This window comes from Rousettus aegyptiacus, unplaced genomic scaffold (assembly GCF_014176215.1).
Source record: "Rousettus aegyptiacus isolate mRouAeg1 unplaced genomic scaffold, mRouAeg1.p scaffold_m13_p_7, whole genome shotgun sequence".
Classification (NCBI taxonomy): Eukaryota; Metazoa; Chordata; class Mammalia; order Chiroptera; family Pteropodidae; genus Rousettus; species Rousettus aegyptiacus.
Genome location: NW_023416310.1, coordinates 69736725 through 69753911, shown reverse-complemented (window position 1 = coordinate 69753911; position 17187 = coordinate 69736725). Strand labels below are relative to the sequence as shown.

At 65.0% G+C, this 17187-nt stretch overlaps 2 protein-coding genes across 4 annotated transcripts; both read right to left on the bottom strand.

Annotated features, from left to right (window-relative positions):
• Positions 1-424: 424 nt before the first annotated feature.
• On the bottom strand, positions 425-7630 carry TMEM184A (transmembrane protein 184A). Of its 2 annotated transcripts, none has more exons than XM_016119106.2 (9): positions 7324-7630; positions 6230-6400; positions 3940-4105; positions 3429-3519; positions 3266-3341; positions 3080-3171; positions 2463-2632; positions 1836-2030; positions 425-1382 (listed from the first exon to the last, which is right to left on the bottom strand). In XM_016119106.2, the coding sequence occupies exons 2-9, from the start codon at positions 6398-6400 to the stop codon at positions 1123-1125; spliced, it is 1221 nt and encodes a 406-aa protein (XP_015974592.2). In that variant the 5' UTR covers positions 7324-7630; the 3' UTR covers positions 425-1122. The 2 variants fall into 2 exon arrangements, with proteins under 2 accessions (XP_015974592.2, XP_015974591.2); XM_016119105.2 differs by lacking the exon at positions 7324-7630 and adding an exon at positions 7013-7206.
• Positions 7631-13359: 5729 nt separating this feature from the next.
• PSMG3 (proteasome assembly chaperone 3) lies at positions 13360-15031 on the bottom strand. 2 transcript variants are annotated; one of them, XM_016119112.2, is made up of 3 exons: positions 14983-15031; positions 14416-14653; positions 13360-13831 (listed from the first exon to the last, which is right to left on the bottom strand). In XM_016119112.2, exons 2-3 carry the CDS (start codon positions 14629-14631, stop codon positions 13679-13681), a joined length of 369 nt encoding a protein of 122 aa, XP_015974598.1. In that variant the 5' UTR covers positions 14632-14653; positions 14983-15031; the 3' UTR covers positions 13360-13678. The 2 variants fall into 2 exon arrangements, with proteins under 2 accessions (XP_015974598.1, XP_015974597.1); XM_016119111.2 differs by lacking the exon at positions 14983-15031 and having other exon boundaries at positions 14416-14905.
• Positions 15032-17187: the final 2156 nt, after the last annotated feature.

The following is a 17187-nucleotide window of genomic DNA, read 5'->3' as shown; positions in this document are numbered from 1 at the left end:
CTGCAGACTGCGATGCGGGTGTCCTGGTCCTGGGAGCTGCACAAGCGCCAACGTGGGGGGTGGGGGGCAGGGAAGGGGGAGCAGGGGACACGATAAGGCGGGTGGGGAACTCTTCCGGCAGCCGCCAGGGAAGGCTTGGCCTGTCTTATCACGCAGCCAGCTGTGCCCTGTGAGAGGCCGCTGGCCTTGAGTCCCATGTCCCCAGCCCAGAGAGCAAGGCGGCAAGAGGGTCCCTACTCCTCGTGGGCACCCCGGGCCAGGTCAAGCCCTGCTGAATCCGAGACCCTCGCTGCCTTCCCAGGCCCAGCCACAGGTGCGCGGGGAGGCGCCCCCCACCCTCCCCCACCTGGCTGCTTCTCTACGCTGTCTCCTGTTACCGCAGCTTGGGGGCGGGGGGGGGGGGGGGGGGGGGGCCAGCGGGCCTATGTCCGAGGCGAGGCCCTCTCAGCTCTTGGGCACCCACCTGGAGCACGTGGGGAGCCACAAGAGGCAGGCTCCAGGTTCCAGCCCCTCCACACCCCTGGGCTTTGCACAGGTGGCCTCGCGCCCCTCTGAGGGCTGGTCCAGTGTGAGACCCATTCTGAGGAAACACCCAGACTCAGCACAACCACCTCCTCATGGTCCGGCCATCAGAGGCCAACCCTGCAGGGACAGAGACCAGGAGAGCCGCTAGAAACCCAGGCATTTATGTATAAATAAGTGGGGTCACTGGGAGCCCTGGGCACCCCCAGGCCCACATGAGGCACATCCTGCCCAGGCAGAGGGCTGGCCCCATAACTGGACAGTGTGTGGAGCAGCGCCAGCCCCTCTCCCAGGAGCCCACAGGGGCCACAGCAAGGCCCAGCCGAGCCGCCCCGCCCCCTGCACGGCCACGGTTCCAGTGCTATCTGCCGGCCGTGCTCCGCGACCACCCTTTCCCGCTGCTGCCCAGCCTGGGATCTGTCCCTCAGGAAGGCCACGCTGACCCTGCAGTGTCGGTGGCCGCATGAGCGGGCAGGCAGGGTGGGGAGTGAGTGGGCTCCACAGCCTGGCAGGTGGTCTTGGCGGAGAGGCTTGACCTTTGGCAAGTGCGTGGTGGGCAAGGGGCCCGGTCCTTCCCCGGAGGCAGGGACCATCCAGTCCCTACAGCTCCTCCGAGGGGATCAGCACCCTCTTCTCCATGCTGCGGCTCTTCCTGCCCCCGCCAGACCGTCCAGCCACGCTGGGGTGGGTGCCGGGTGAGGGCAGCCTGCCCAGGCCGGGCCCCGATGCCTCGTGCGTGGCCTGCTGCGCGTAGTGCTGGTACGTGGGCGAGAAGTTGTGGATGGCGTCCTGCACGATGTCCTGCGGGCTCACAGTCTCCTTGAGGCCACTGGAGATGCTCTGCAAAGGTGCCCCTGGGCCTGGGGCCGCAGCGCGTGCGTGGGTGAGGGGCGGGGCCGCAGCAGCGTGGGTGTGGGCGTGGGTGAGGGGCGGGGCTCTGCGTGGGTGAGGGGAGCGGCCGCAGTATGTGCGTGGGCGAGGGGCGGGGCCGCAGCAGCGTGGGTGTGGGCGTGGGTGAGGGGCGGGGCCGCAGCGCGTGCGTGGGTGAGGGGCGGGGCCGCAGTCTGTGCGTGGGCGAGGGGCGGGGCCGCAGTCTGTGCGTGGGCGAGGGGCGGGGCCGCAGCGTAGGCGTGGGTGGGGTCTGGGGGCTCCCTGTCTCTCAGGCGGGCATGCCCTGGGCCTGTGGGGAATGGTGGTGTGCTGCTGAGCGGGCCCAGGGGGAGGGGAGGGGGGCTGGGGACACCCACCCTGCGGCATGACTGTGCCAGCCCGGGAGCTGCAGGCGGTCCAGCCCGCTGGCAGGGCCCATGTACCTGGCGAGTGGTCCTTTTCGGCATACACCTGGCACGTGAAGGCATAGCGCAGGGCGATGGAGGCAAACAGCATCTCAATGCAGATGATGAAGTTCTGGTAGCCGGCGGCCAGCGTGCCGGCCCCCACCCTGCTCCCATCCACAGTCTGGACCTCGGGGATGACCCCGCACCTCTCCAGAATGGCCAGCAACATCCCTGTGGGTAGTGACGGCCACTTAGGTACCCGCCCCGAACAAGATGCTGGACTGGCGCTGACTCCACCCAAGAATCCCACCAGTGCTGGTTTGGGGGTCCGAGGAAAGGACGAGGCTCAGGGCCCCGCAAAGGCTCCCGGGCTGGGGCGTCCACCACGGAGGGGAAGAGCAAGGTTCGCAAGGGCCCAGGAAGCTGGGGTTTCGGCACAGCCAACCTCCAGGGGCTCCCCAAGGGTCTCCCTGACCTCCCCAGCCCCAGACCTGGGCCCGCCGCGTTGTCTGCCTCTGCCAAGTGGGGGGACGGGGCCCCGCCACTGCTCGCATGTCTGCACCAGAGCTGTCCATCTTCCCGCTGAGAGGGCTGTGTCACTGACCTACGCTACAGGCTGGGCCTGGGGGCGCTGGGGGTGGAACCCTCCGCCGCCCCACCCACCCTGCCAGAAAGAGAGGAAGATGACGGCCTTGATGGTGAGGAACTTGAGGACCGGCTCGAAGGGCTGCAGAAGCTCCCTGGTGGCGAAGTAGAAAAGGAACAGGGCGTAGAGAGCCAGGCTGACGGAGGCGTTGTAGATGAGGGTGACGTAGAGGTAGCCGCTGTGGATGCTGGGGGCCAGAGCAGGTGCCAGGGGTCAGAGTGGGACCCGCGACCCCTGCCGCCTCCCCACGCGTGACCCCGACCTGTGGCTTCCCTCCGGTGGGCAGGTCCGCCCCTCTCCCCATCCACCTGGGAACAGCCCGAAGGAACGGCCCCTACGCCGTGGACACAGCAGGCGTGTGAGCATGTGTGTGAGCATGTGTGTGTGCACATGTGGGCACTGTGTGTGCATGAGCGTGTGTGAGCATGTGTGAGATGCGGGCCTTGGGCCACTGCCCTGAAGTCCGGCCCTCCCTGTCCTCTGGGCAGGCCGCTGCAGAGTGGAGCGGCCTCGCAGCCTGGGCCCACTCCTCGGGGCGGGTTTGCCATGGCCTCGCCGAGAGGCGAGGCCGTCCTCACGTGCAGAGCCTGCCTCCCAGCGGCCCGGCCAGGCCCACCCTCCCTGCCGGCCTTACTTGAAGTCTCCATCGTGGTATTTGCCAACCGCCTGCAGCACGATGGTGACTAAGGCCATGACAGGCTTCACGACGCAGAACTGCAGCGTGGCCTGCAGTGGGGGAACCGAGTGAGGGGCGCGGCTGCGCGGGCAGCGCGTGCGCGTGCGCAGCGAGGGGCGGCTGGGGGCCGGGGAGCCAGCTCACCTGCTTGCAGAAGCGTAGGAACCCCACGGAGTAGGCCACGCCCCGGAGGCAGCAGGTGCCGTAGAGGCAGCTGGACCTGCTCATACAAGTCCCAAGATAAGCCCCTGTAGGCGCGGCCCTGGCCACCCGCTGCCTGCCGGGGCGTGGGGGGCGGGGTGCTCACTGGATGGGCTTTCCCCGGATCTCGGCCATGATTGTGCTCTCGCCCCCCAGGTACTGGAAGCAGAGGCTCAGGAAACTGTAAATGACAAAGGCTGCGGGCCCAGGGCGGGCACGGTGGCCGTGAGTCCGGGCGCCCACGTGGGCATCACGCCTCCCAACCCCACACTTGACCCCCACACGACTCCTCGGTGTCCTCGGAGGGCAGACTGAGGATCAGGTCGCACAGCAGGACCCCCTCCCCCGGGGGCTCCCAGCCTGGCCCTGGGACCACAGGCCACCCCCGCGCCCCTAGCAGCCTCTGCGGCTCTGACGTCTCCACCCTGTCTAGGGCCCCACTTCCCGTCCTGGCTCCAGGCAGGCCTGGCTGTAGCCCCAACGCTCCCCTTGGGAGTCCGGGAGTTCTGTGTCCCACGTCCACAGCTCCCCTGGGCACCAGTGACCCCACGGCCCCTCGCTCGGCCCAGCCTCCGGCCTCCTGGGCCGTCAGGGCTGCGCACGGAGCCGCGGCTCACCTTCGTAGCAGTCTCGCACCGAATCCAGGTAGATGTGGTGCTGGCGGGCCCCCAGGAGGAGGAGGCTGAGCCAGGAGCTGAAGGCGTAGACGGGCACGATGAGCAGCAGGCGGATGACGTAGCGCTGCTCGTTGGGGACGGTGTAGAAGCGCAGGTGCAGGTAGATCTGGGAGGGCGGAGCCAGGCCGGGCTTGGGGGTCGTGGGGGGACGTGGGGCCACCCGCCACCCCGCTGTGGGCCACTGCGAGCGGACACTCATTTGCCCGTGGCTCGTGCATTTGGTCACCCAGCCCAGGAGACTCCCGGGGGACGGTCATAGCCCCCGAGGACAGGCGTTCCGGAAGGCAGGCTGGCATTTCCATGGGGACGGGGAAAGGGCTGGGACCCTTTGGCCCCTGTGGAGGATTCGCTCGTGGTGATGCACTGTAACCCCCGCACTTGTGGTGGCCGGCTGGTCGCGTGCTGCAGCCACGCACAGGCACGCAGCGGGGACAACGGGGATGTGCTCTGACGGAGCATGACGCGGAACCGTTAGGACGAGCCGAGGAGGACGCCAAGCCCCTGGAGACGCACGCTCGGGCGCGCGGAGAGACAGCGCTCTCCCCCGCCTGGGCGCGGGGAGACGGGAGCGGCGGAGCTCGCCCGCGAACCTTTCAGGATTCTCGCATTGTCCACGAGAACTGGAGAAACTGAGTGTCTTAAAGGGGAGGGGGCACTGGGAAGCCAGTGGCTGGCTGTGGTCTCACAGCGCCCCCGGAAGGCCTCCTGGAGGAGGTGCCGTCCGTGGAGAGACGGTGGGAAGGGCAGGCTGGGCAGAGGGAGTGGCGTGTGCAGAGCTGTGTGTGCCCAGCTTCCTCGGGCTCAGCACAGGGAGAGACGGGACCGGGACCCGCCCCTTATCAGCCGCTCCCTCCCCAGCTGGCACAGTGGGCAGGGCACGGCCAGCCACCGGGAGACCGGGACTCTGCTCCCGGTGCCAGCGCCGCCTGGCGGAGTGGCCTTGGCAAGCCGCTGTCATCTTCAGCCTACTTCCTGTCTTTAAAGCGAGGAGCTGTGTTCCCTTCTGCCCCGTTGGGCTCATATGGGCAGCGGGCCCGGCAGTGGGGCGGGCAGCGGGGCCTGGGAAGCTCAGGCACACACTCGCTGGTCCTCAAGTTACAAGGATGTCCGGGCTAGACATAGGGAAGCCAAGGCCCAGACCGTGGTTGCTGAGCTCTTTGTCCTAGAGATCACAGCCAAGCCCTGACCTGGCCGTTCTGCCCCAGGCGGGAAGGTGTGGTTCCCTCCAAATGCAAGTGTGCCACCCAGCTGTCCAGGCCACCTGCCCAGGTGCCGAGGGCAGCTGGGCGAGATGGCATCGGCGCCGCCTCCTGCAGGCAGTCCTCCCTGATGGCCTCCACGAGGAGGGACCACTTCCCCAGCCCCCTCAGCTGCACTCAGTCCTCGTGGCCCACGCTTAACGGTTGTCATGTGTACGGTGCACCTGGTTGTTCAAGGCCAGAAAGGTGACTCACCGAGAGGGCTGCCCACTTCCCTGCCCGCCGGTCTCCTGACGGCCCCCTGCCCCCGGCTCACCCTCCAATCCAGTCCCTACGCCAATGTCGGCCGCACTGCCCTGACGGTCTCCCCGCAGCTGCCCGTCACCAGCCTGCCTGGCTCCCTGGCACCCAAGGCTGAAGACCGCACCCCACACCGAAGTTCGGGGCTGCCTCGTGTCCTGAGCGCCTCTAGCCCAGGCGGCCCTCTCTGGCCCGCCAGGGGCTCCTGCTCCCTGCTCCCTGCCTCTCAGGCCGGGCCTGCCCTTCCAGTCTTTTCTGCAAGTCCGAGAACTCTCAGGACCTCCGCTGCCGGCCCTGTGCTCAGGACCGTCCCGCTGGCCTGGTGCTGCAACTTCTGGGGGCCGTCCCGTCCCCCCAAGCCAGGCACCCAGCTTCTGCCCCCTGCGTCCCTCCCCAGAAGCTATCCTCTGACCCCCTTCCCGGCTCCCCCGAGTGGAGTCGCGGCTCCCCCGAGGGGACACCACTGACCTCAGTGACGGACTGACGGAACACCCGGGTGAAGGCCCCCTGCTCTCTGCCTGCCGGAGCCCGCCATCCGCAGGCCCAGCTCCTGAGGAGCGGGCCCCCCCGCCCGCCCGCCCCGGGCCCTGGCCACTGCTCGGTGCAGCCAGGCCTCTGACGTCAACGCCAAGGCCAGCGTTTCAGACCCCAGGATCCCGCGGGGCCAGGCTGAGCTGAGGCCGTGGCGCCCTGAGGTGGTGTCACGAGGTGGTGCAGAGCACAGGGCTTACCTGGTGGCAGGTGAGCAGCAGGGCGGTCCACACGAAGATGCCCGAGACGCCGCGGGCCAGCGCCGTGGTGAGGAACAGTGGGGCGGCCCCCTGGGAGCTGTTTCCCCCATGGTCCGCCAGCAGGGGGCTGCCGGCCGTCCCCGTCCCCGGGAGCCCCATGGCGTCAGTCATCTGCAGAGGCAGGGAAGGTGCGGGGGTGGGGAGAGGGCAAAGGTGCCTGGAGGCCAGATGCGGCCCAGGCCCGGGAGAGGGAGGGCCCCTCCTGCGGGAACGCCCCGGGCTGCCCAGCACGGGCCCCTGTCCCTTCCACAGGAGTCGGCGCCTGGACACCCTGCCCACTTTCCCTGACTCCCTGGCCCTGGGCGCCCTCTGTGCACAGGGACCCCGCTCCAAGGCCTGGGCTGGGGCGCCTCCCTCCCAGGGCCCAGCCACTTGGGCACGGACATTAGCCCCCTGGCTGTGGCCTGGGGCGGGCAGTCCCCATCTCTGGTGCCACGGGATTGTGGAGAACCCGCATTTTAGGGGCCAAAGACATCTGGAAAGTGAGGAGCCCTAGTTGCCTAGCATGCCTAGGCCTGCAGCCGTGGGTTTCAGGGGGCGATGCAGCCTGGCTCCCTTTGGCCCCGGAGACCTGCCAGGCCGGCTGGGTGCCCAGCTCAGCCACCTGCTAGGCTCACATCCACATGCCACCCTGCTGGCCCCCGGGCACCTCCCTCCTCCAGCTTAAGGAGGGCCTTTCCGGCCTCCCCTGCCTCCAGCCTCGGTCACAGGGCCCGGGCCTACCTCGCAGGCAGGAAGCGCTGGGCCCAGCCCCGGGAGGCCTGGCCTCTAGGGAAGCCTGGCTGGTCATTCGTGTGGCCATGCGGCCTCCAGTGGCTGCCCCACAGTGGGGGGGGCTCTGCCTGGAGGCAGAGCCAGGGTGGGGCCACTGGTCTCACCTCCGATGGCCCACCTGAGCTCCGGGCTACAGGGAGGGACTGAGGAGAGGGGAGGGGCAGAGGGCTGTCCCCTCCCACTGGGGACACTCTATCCCTCAGGCGTCTGCTCAGCGGCAGCTGGCTCGCAGGAAGCGGCTGGCCGCCAGGTGCCCTCACCTGCCGGTGCCAGCTGCCTCCTGGGACAGGTGGGGGCTCTGCGGGGGGCCAAGCTGGGCCGGAGGTTTCTCAGTGCAGGCCCAAACGGGGCACGTTGGGAGTGACCACACCATGGACACGGTTGTCGTTGGGGTGAAAGTCCTGGGTGGACATAGGCGGCAGCCACACCCATCCAGAGCATGTGGGGTGTCGGGAGTGGGTTCGAGTCCTTAGGAGACTCACCCCAGTTTAGAAAGTCTAGTTCCCAAGAGGCGCACCACAAGCAGTTTGGGTTTTGGGCAGGCAGGAGTGACAGAGGGGGCCTGGAGCTCAACTCGAGAGCCTGACCCACCTGCCCCAGGTCGGCCGCTCGGGGTCTGGGAGGTGGCGGGGTGGGGGCCCCGCTCTGCGTACATACCCACCGTGGGTACTGGGAAGAGGCGTCTGCTCTGTGCTCTTTTGGGGCCACACAGTCCTGTCCTTTGTGACACATGACCCTCCCCGTAGGGGTCAAGGCCCATGTTACTGCAATCACTGAGCCCTTTTAGAGGCGGGAACGGCGGGCGGGGGGGAGCAGTCAGAGAGGCTCGTCCATGTGTCCAGGGACCCCAGGGGCACGGGAGGGTCCAGGGCGAAGCCATCACCACCCGCTGCCTCGCTCTCTGCTCACACCATCCCCCAGGGAGGCCCGAGCTGCTGAAGCCTGAGGCCCCGCCTGAGCCGCCCCCGCCCCTCCCTGCTCCCCACGCGCTGCGGGGCGACCTTCGTGCCACCTCTGCTCCCAGCCGGCTGCTCCTCCGCCTCAGGTGCCACCGCCTCTCTCCCACTGTCTCTGTAAGTTCCACCTGACACCCACATCCACCTGCGGCTTCGGCCTGCTGCCTGCCTTCGCCCCACGGGAGCTTCCGGAACCTGGTGCACTCCCAGCTCCCAGCGCGGCCTGTCCCTTCTCCAGCCCAAGCGAGCGTGCCCTGCAGGCCGGAGGTGCTGCCCTGAGCCCCCACGTGCAGCCAGGGCCCGGCGTCTGCAGAAGCATCGGCTCCGAGTGTGCAGGCCGCTCTGCCCGGGACGCTGTCCTTACAGGCGGTTACGATAACAGCTCCCTCGAAACGTGAAGACCCCAAAATCGAGCTGGCAGGGGCGCAGGAGACCTGCTCACGCGACAGGTGGGGACACCGAGGCCTCGGTCTGTCCCAGGCTGACGCTGGGGACGACCACGTGGGCAGCGGAGGGTGGGGCGAGATGCCGGCGTCCCCAGGGCCAGGCCTCTGGGGGCCCCGAGGGGCTCCGGCTTCGGGGAAGGCCAGCCGACGTTCTGCCCTTTTGGCTGAAGGCGTCTCGCACGGTGAGGAGAGGCAGTACTTTCTGATGAGGCTGGTAGCATGCCGGCGGCAAGTGGGGGTGAGGGGTCTGACACCCGCTGAGCTGGCTTGTGGCCCCTAAGGGTCCCTCATCCCTGGGAAGCCCCTTCTGGCGGTGGAGGCCAGACCCAGGGTCATTTCTGGGCTGATCTCACAGCTGTCTGGTGCTGTCCAGTGCTTGTTCAGCCACCGCCTCCAGGAAGGCCTCCGGAGAGCCCTGGCTCCGAAACTTTCCCACTCCAGAAGCTGAACACTTTGGGCCATGGCTTTGCCTCACAGGGCAGCTTTGGTTCCTTCGAGCCCTTCCTGCCTGGGTCTTGTGTGCGATAAGCCTGGGGCTCAGCACATACGGGGCCTTCGGCCATCCCCACCACCTTTCTTCCCTGGCTTCCTGACCCAGTCACTCCGGAGACAGCCCGGCCCGCAGCTCCTCGTGCTCTCTGTGGCCTCGACCCCTCGGCAGCCCCTTCGCTGCTCTGGGCCTCTGTTTTCTCATCTGTAAAGAGGATTTGGGGCCCTCTGGCCCCCCCCGGGCTATGGCATGCTGGGGGCTCCTGCTGCTGCTGGGGGCACAGCAACCCCACTTGCTGTGCTCTGTGCTCAGGGGAAGGGGGCCAGGCGGTGCTCCCAGGGTCTGGACCCCTGGAGCAGGACCTCAGACAGGGCGTGGCCTGTGACGCAGCAGGAGGCCATGGGGGGATGAGGCGTCCGCCCCCAGGTGACAGAGGAGACGGCTGTGCTGAGCCCTGCACAACGAACACAGGGTGCCCGGTCTGGGAAGCGAGAGGTCAGCCCCGTGTCTGGGTGGCTGGGCAGAGGCTGACCGGCTGCTTGTGGGGTTCTTGGCTGAATGAGGTCTGGTCCCTGTTGACCAGTGTCACAACCCACGCCCACACAGGAGAGGTGGCCGGGCCGGCTGGGCCTGCTCGCCCTGCCTGGGGCGGGACGCTGACCAAGCCTGTGGCAGGACGGACCTTCCCGCCCAGACCCGGGCAGCGGAGGCCTCTGACCGCCGTTCGCTCTGTCCGGGTGAGGGGACTCCTGGCAGCTCCTGGCCAGGTCGCGGGTGGCTGAGAAGACACCAGCCCGTCCCAGACCTAAGGCCCGTCCCAGCCCGTCCCAGACCTAAGGCCCCAGCACCCGCCTTGCGCCCCAGGGACCTGGTGCCTGCGGTCCTTGGCCCCGAGGCTTGCCCCTTTCCAGGCGGGCCTGCCATCTGGGGACGTCTCTAATGGCAGGTGGCTCCTCTCCCACAGGGACAGACTCCCCTCCCGCCTTGCCTGCCCCCAGCGCCTTCCATAGCTGAGAGCTGCTCCCTCTGGGCCCACAGAGATGGGTTGGGGCCAGAGGGGCTGGGGGTGACCCGACACCCTGCCTCCCCAGGCCAGCCCCACCTGAGTCCTTTGGCTCTCCCCTGGGGTCTTTCCCGTTGGCACCCAGGAAATGGCAGGATTGGCCCCTGAGCCTTGTCCCCACCGCGCAATGAGCCCTGACTCAGCTGCTTCCACCATGGCCTGTGACCGAGGGTGACTGCACTGGGACCCACTGCCGGCCTGGGTTCCTGGTTACACGCGAGGGAGGAGGGGCGGCGGCTGGAGACGGGCCCTGTCCCCCCACTCACTCTGTCTGGACCCTGGGCCTTTCTCAGCCTCAGTTCTCACAGCGACTGGAACCGCCAGGTACAGCAGGTCGGCCTCGGTCAGAGCGGGGCTCGGCGGGCGTTGGCCGCCCTGTACCTGTTGCTTTCAGAGTGGCCGCAGGCTGCTGCGGCCTCAGCACTCGGGCCCGGCTGTCTCCGTCGTGGGCTTGTTTGCAGCCCACGGGGCTCACCCGCCCTGCCCCCTGCCAGCCCAGTGGATCCCCAGTTCGGGGTCTCTGAGACTTCGTTGCATGCTCCTGGCCCTCTTTCCTGGCCCTCTTTCCCGCCCATGCCCAGTCTGTCCCTCCCCTGGGCCCGTTGCCTGTGTGTCCGGGGCCTGTCTGTACATGTCCATCGCCCCAGAATAACCTGCCAGCCCCGGGTGTGTACCTGGTGGGTGGGGTGCTCACCTGGGCCAGGACTAGCCAGGCCGGCCTGAGACCAGGGCATCCTGTGTCTCTCAGGGGACACGGCATCTGGGCTAGAGGGGGGTGGGGGCGGAGGGGCTGTGCCTCTCAGAATCTTAAGACGTGAACAATTTTCTCCAGGATCCCTCACCTCCCTGGGGCGCATGGGGCCCCAGCCTGGATAGCGCACCCTTCCTGTGTGCACACATGCATACACACACGTATGTGCGTGCACGCATGTAAATGCATGCGCATACACATGTGCACACGCATTCCCCGCACAGCTCACCTCCTTGGCGGCTCCCTCGGCCAGCTGGCCAGGCCCCGCAGAGGGGCCCCTCCTGACCTTCGCCGTCCTCACAGTGGCCTGGGTCAGCCCTGGACACTGTTGCTCCTGGGGAAGCTCTGGCCTCTCCCCACACGCAGAAGACTCCACTGCCAGCCCACTGGCCCTGCTGGCCCGCCCGACCCGCCCAGGTGCACCAGGCCACACCCTCCACCTTGCCCTGCCCAGGCTGGGACCGTCGTCTGTCCCATCACTGCCCAGCGGGGTGTGCGAGCTGGCTGCAGAGATACCGACATCCAGGTGTGGACCTTTCTGGACCACTGACCAGGTGTGGCTCTGGGTAGCTGCACCTCAGGCCCATCTGTGTGGGTGGGGGTCTGACGCCCACTTCACAAGCTGCAGTGAGGGTGACGTGAGGAGACACGGTGTCTGCCACACCCAAGTGCAGCTGTTCCCCACCCCCCCCCACCCCGCTTCTGTTTCCTTCCTCCCCTCCTCGCCCTGCATGGGGAGTGGCTCTGACTTCCGCCCTCCCACTCCAGCGGTGTGACCTGGGGATGAGCCTGGTTACCAGGGGGTCAAGGATGCGTGGGTCTGCCCCTAGCCAGCAGGTGGGTGCTGTAGCCGATGGCCCTGGGCCTCGGTCCCCGTCTGTGAGGTGGGCACAGGGTCCTCATGCTCCTGATGCCGCGTGCTGCTGCAGGCCTGGGTCTCTGAGACCCCTCTGTCACCCTCCCCCACCCCCTCCTCTCCTCCCAGCTGCCACATTTCCTCCGGCGCCTCCCCGTCCCACTCTGCCCCGTCCCGTCTCAGGCACCTGGCACAGGTGGCGGGCAGCCCAGCTCCAGCCGCCACGCAGCGAGCGGTGGGCCCCGCAGACCTTCCGTCCCTCCTTTCACTGCGGGCCAGGGCCAGGGCTCCGTCAGCCCCTGGATAAACCGCTCGGCATGGGCCAGAGCCCGCCCTCCCTGACCCCTCTTGACCTACAAGGGCACGTGCTGGTCCAAGCAGAGCAGTGCCCCCGTGTCCACTGAGGGGCCCGGCATGGCCCCTCTGCCGGTCCGTGCTGCGTGGCTGGCTCGCCAGCCCAGAGTTCATTACTCACACTGGGTCGTAGATGCTGGAAGCTGAGGTTACGGCTGGACGGCAGGGTGGGTGCCACGTGCAGGCCCCCCCTCTACGGAGCGACAAGGCGGACAGCCCTGCCTGCGGCCCCTGCCGGCTGGAGCAGCACTGCAGACGACGAAGGCCGGGGCCTGTCGGCGTCGTTCATCGGGAAGCAGAGCAGCAAGGTGCCGGCCTGACGACGGAGCACTTCCGGTCTGCATCTACCAGCTACCAGACGGCGCGAGGCTGCTTAAGGAACTGTGACTGAGACGATGCACGTCATTTATGCCACCGCCTCCTGGGCAGCCACGGGGCTGTGCGAATGACGCAGGCACGGCTGCATTTCCACGGGGGCCACCACTGATCACCCTGACCCTGAGAGGCTGGCCTCACCTCCAGGGCCCCCTCTGCCCACCCGCCTCCAAAGATGGTACAGGTGCTGCTCGTGGGGACAAAACCAGACAGACACGGAGGCAGCCCTGCCTTCGTCCTGCACAAGGACGGCCGGGTCTTGAGCGGAGTCTCAGCCTAGGAGAAAGGAGGCTGTGAGGGGCCTCAGTGAGGGGCCCGGTGACAGGTGGGCAGCGTGGGCTCGGGGCCCTCCGCCCAGGTCAAGTCTCAGCTCTGCCATTCAGCAGCAGCGGGGCAACTCTCCGTGTTTCCTCACTGTGGCATGCAGATGACCACAGCAACCTCACCCGGCTGTTCTGAGGACCGGGTTGCCATGTGTGTGAGAACAGTGACCACTGAGTCTGGTCCCCAGTGGGAGGTGGCCCCGTTGTTAAGCATTTTGGACCCAAAGCAGAAAACCAGAGCTGCAGACCTGAATTTGGACTCAAATTCAGGTCTGGAGCCTTCCCGAGCTTTGGGTCCCCCACCTGTTGACGGAAAGAACCGTGGTCCTATGGACAAAAATGCCTACATTCTCTGTCAGCTAGACCGGTAGGCTGAGCCAGCCTGTCCATCACCTGCCCTAGACTAGGGATTCCAAAATCAAGACACGAGACTTCAGAAGCCGATGCTTGTAAGAGAAACCAGATAAAAACATCTCCTTTAATCTTGAGAATGTACTGATGTCACCTCAGGCATCTCTCTATGGGAACCTAGGAAGTGAACCCCGAGTTCCCGGAAAGGGGGTCGTCGGTGCTGCTCTGCCCAAGACCAGCTGGTCCTGCTTCCAGACCTCGCCCCCTAACTCCTATCTCCTGTTGCACCCTTTTCTCGTGAGATGAAGTCAAACGGAACAAAGACTTGCCCTCTGGTTTTTGGTATGACTAGTTTTTAATACAAAAAACATTTCCTCCAATAGGTGATATCGCACATTGAAGCCACGACTCATTCTCTCAACTCTCAATCATGTGCAACTGCTTAAACCCTCGTGAGAACCACTCACGACTGTCCCAGCACACGCTCCATGGCACTGTCAGCAGCCAAACGAGTCTGCCGGAGACGTGCATGCTGCTCCTGGCTTCCGGTGCTAGACCCGAGAAAGCTCCCTGGCCACACTGACCGAAGGAGGGGTCTTCAAATCATCGGGAGGGTGTCTGCGCAGCAGGTGTGACTGCTAACTCCGGGGTCACCACACCTGGCACGTCTGGATCACCTCCTTCAAGGCCTTCAGCCCCTCCATGCTTCTGTCCTTCATGGCCATGGCGAGAAGGACCGCTTTGTTTCCAGCTTCTTGAGACACAAATGTCACCAGATTCTTCGCAAAGACGTGGATGAGAGGCTGAAGGGAAGAAACCACTTTAACTGCAAGAAATCTGTTTTTTTTTTCTTAATAACTTCATTAAGTTACCCCCAGGAACCCAGACTGGCATCACAGGCCACCATCAAACCACCACCCGAGCAGTTGGATGTGACAGTGACTGTATTCACTGCAGCTTAAAACACTCCAGTCAGACTGCTAAGGAGGCACCGCGAAGTTTGTCCTCTGCTTCCCGAGGCCTGTCTCTCGCAGCTCTCTGGTCTGGGAACCACGTCTGCAGAGGGGACCCCTAATTTCACGGAGGGCCTTTGCACAATGGAGCAAGGACAGCCACTCGCTACCACCAAGCACCACGACTGTGTCCAACTGAGCGGTGGCCCACATTACAAAACCAACACCTCCATTTGCCCACTGGGTAGAATACTGATGGGCTGAGGAAAGCACTCCCACGGCAGGCAGGTGCCCTCATACTCACGAAGGCCCCAGAAAATGCTGGGGGCCGGGGCAGGGGACAAGCCTTGCCTACCAGACACTCTGTGTCCCTGACAAGTGACAGCCACACGCCACCTTCCCTCCACCACGGGGCCCCTTCCCAACCGCTTCACCTCGTCCTGCCCCAGAAGGACTTTCGTAGTGAGCACAGGCTTGCTGATGTCACCGGCCGCATTGCTGGGCTCCAGGGAGACCAGGGTGCCCATCTTCCCGAACTGCGTCACCACCACCAGGATGTGACTGCTGAAGGCTGTGCAGACCACCTGCGTGGGGACGCCACACACCACTTCGGTCTTCTGTCTGGACGTCAACAGCGGTTTGCCTTCCATGGCTGGCTGACTTCAACGGCACCTTTAGTTGACGGCCGGAGGGAGGGAAGGGCGCCAGTCAGTCAAGGCCAGACCCCCTCGCGGCTCCCAAACACGCGCAGGCCCGTTCGGGAGCGCGTCCGCCCGCGCGGGCTTCGCCGGGAACTTCCCGGGGTCGCCGCGCAGAGGGCGGCAGGTCGCACGGCGGCGAGGGGCCCGCGCCCCCCACGGCGCGCCGCCCGCCCGCCGCCCTCTGGCCCGCCCGCCGAGGCTTCGGTCCCACGGCGGAGCCGGCCGGCCCCACGGAGCGGCGACGCCACCCTCCCGGGCCGCTCGGCGGCGCCCAGCCGCCGCCGCGGACCCCGCGCTCACCTCGCTCGCCGCGCCCGGAAGTGACGCAAGGCGGCGCAGCCCCGCCCCTTCCCGCCGCCGGAAGTGCAGCTCGCGGGACTTCCGCTCCCCTGGCCGGGCCTCCCGGGTTCTGAGCTGCAGGGTTCGGCGCTCCGCAGACGGGTCTCGCTGGGCGCTTCTGAGCGGCGCTGGTTGTCTGGGGAGCCCCAACGTATGCCCCGCCCCAGGCCCTCGGAAGAGGGGCCGCCCGCTCCTCCAGAAGGGGGTGCTCCAGCCCTCCCGATGGGGACCCTTGCTTCTGTGGTTGGGGGAGCCTCAGGAAGGGCGTCTCTGGCCTCTTGGCCTTGGGTTCTAGAACCGTCCTAATAACTACAGGGCGGTGTCAGAGAAAGGCTCAGCGGGATGGTTTAACTACCGAGAAAAATCTCGCTCAGCGTGTGCCCGGGAGAAGCGTCCATACCTGAAGAGAATGCTTATGAGTTTGCGCCAAACCGATGGCATTCGTTGGGAAGCGAGACCTCAAATGCTCTGAAGAGTGACAGTGCGCAGTTTCTCTTACACATTTGGAATTAAGGCAGACGTCTGGGTCAGGAAGGTGACACGGAGCCGGGCGAAAGCAAGGCAGGACAGATTGCGGGACAGCTGAGGTTGTGTGCTCAGGTGCGGGCAATTACAGCTTATTTCAAAGGTGTGTCCGCCTAGATGCAAAAGAGCTAGGGACAGGGTTGCTTAAGGCAGAGATAACCTTTGACTAAAGTTACAGGCCTGGAGGGTGGCGACCCACCATGTCTTGCCCAGTTAGGAGTTTGTGATTAGGTCGCCCCTGAGGTCACTTTCTGTAGAACCCCTTTCTCGTGTGCAAGGGCTGTGGCAGTAGGGTGCAAGAACTGGGCTTAGTCCCAAGGACAGCATGGGCCATTGGGAACTGACAGCTGAGGAGCAGGGAGGGTCAGTGGGTCAGACACTGTTAAGTGTCCAGGGGGACTCTTGCTGAAGTTAGGCTGAGATGGTGAGACCCCCTGGGGGATAGTGGAGGGTGGTCAGATATGGAGGAAAGGGATTCTCCACATAACTGGAAAATGCAGAGACCACGCAGAAGTCTAAAACTGGGGGCCTAGTTGAAAGTGTTCAGGGAAGCCAGACTCAAGTCTGGTCTAGGAGAGGCTCTTTGTCAAAGCTCTCTGCCCCAGAGTAACACATAGGTCTTTAACCCCTTCTAGCTGATGCAGGGGTCTCTGCCCCTCAGAGCCCACCTGGACTACCCTTTCCTGTCAAAGGGAGTAATAAGAACAGACAACGTTTATTTGGCAATAGTACATGCCAGGCATTGTCATAAGTGCTTTATATATGGCAACTCATTGAATGTTCACAATTCAATTAAGTAGAAACATTATTATCCCATTTTATAGACAGAATGCTCAGGGTCAGAGAACTTGGCCAAGGTCACAAAGCTGATAAGGGCGGGACGTTATCCTTAATTACCAGTCTCCTGTTACACACACCCTGTCAAAACCCCACAGTCCGAAGCCTTTCTGTCCTGTTCCCTAACAACCCTGTCCAGGTGCGTGCTCCGTCCCGTCTGCCCGTGCTGCTGCCCCTTGGTGAGCCTTGGCAGCCCTGGCAGCTTTACCCCTTTCTGGTGACAGCCCCTCACACAGCCCAGTCAAGTCCAGTGAAGTGTGCTCCTTCCAAGATGATTTCCAGTGGCCTCGAACACAAGGCGTGCATACAAAACGTGATCGGAACACATGCAAGTCAAGAGGGAACTTGTTTTTGAGCTTTTCTGCAGCCACTTCACACAGGGAAAGGCTCTGAGTTTCATGGTGCCAAGACACAAAAAGGAGGAAGCATTATTCCTCAGGAGAGTCTGTTTTCGTTGGTTCTAAATTTAAACACACGCCTACCCCCACACGCCCTGACAGCGAACCGCCAGTGTAGTGCTTTGCCACGTGAAACCTACAAAAGGTTCATTCACTTTTATTCACCCATTTGTGCATTCTCTCTGTAGGTAAATAGACACAAGGAATCCGATGGCTCTGAAAACCAACTCCAAAATGACTGATGGCCTTTACGACAGAGAAGTGGAGGAACAAAGCGGGCTCTGTTTTGACGACGCGGGTAAGCAGACCTGTGCGAGCTTGTCGTTCGGCTGTTTTGGTCTCGGTCTTTGATAAAGACTGAGTATGAAGGTGGGAAGGTTGTCCTGGGCAGGGTGGTGGCAGTCCG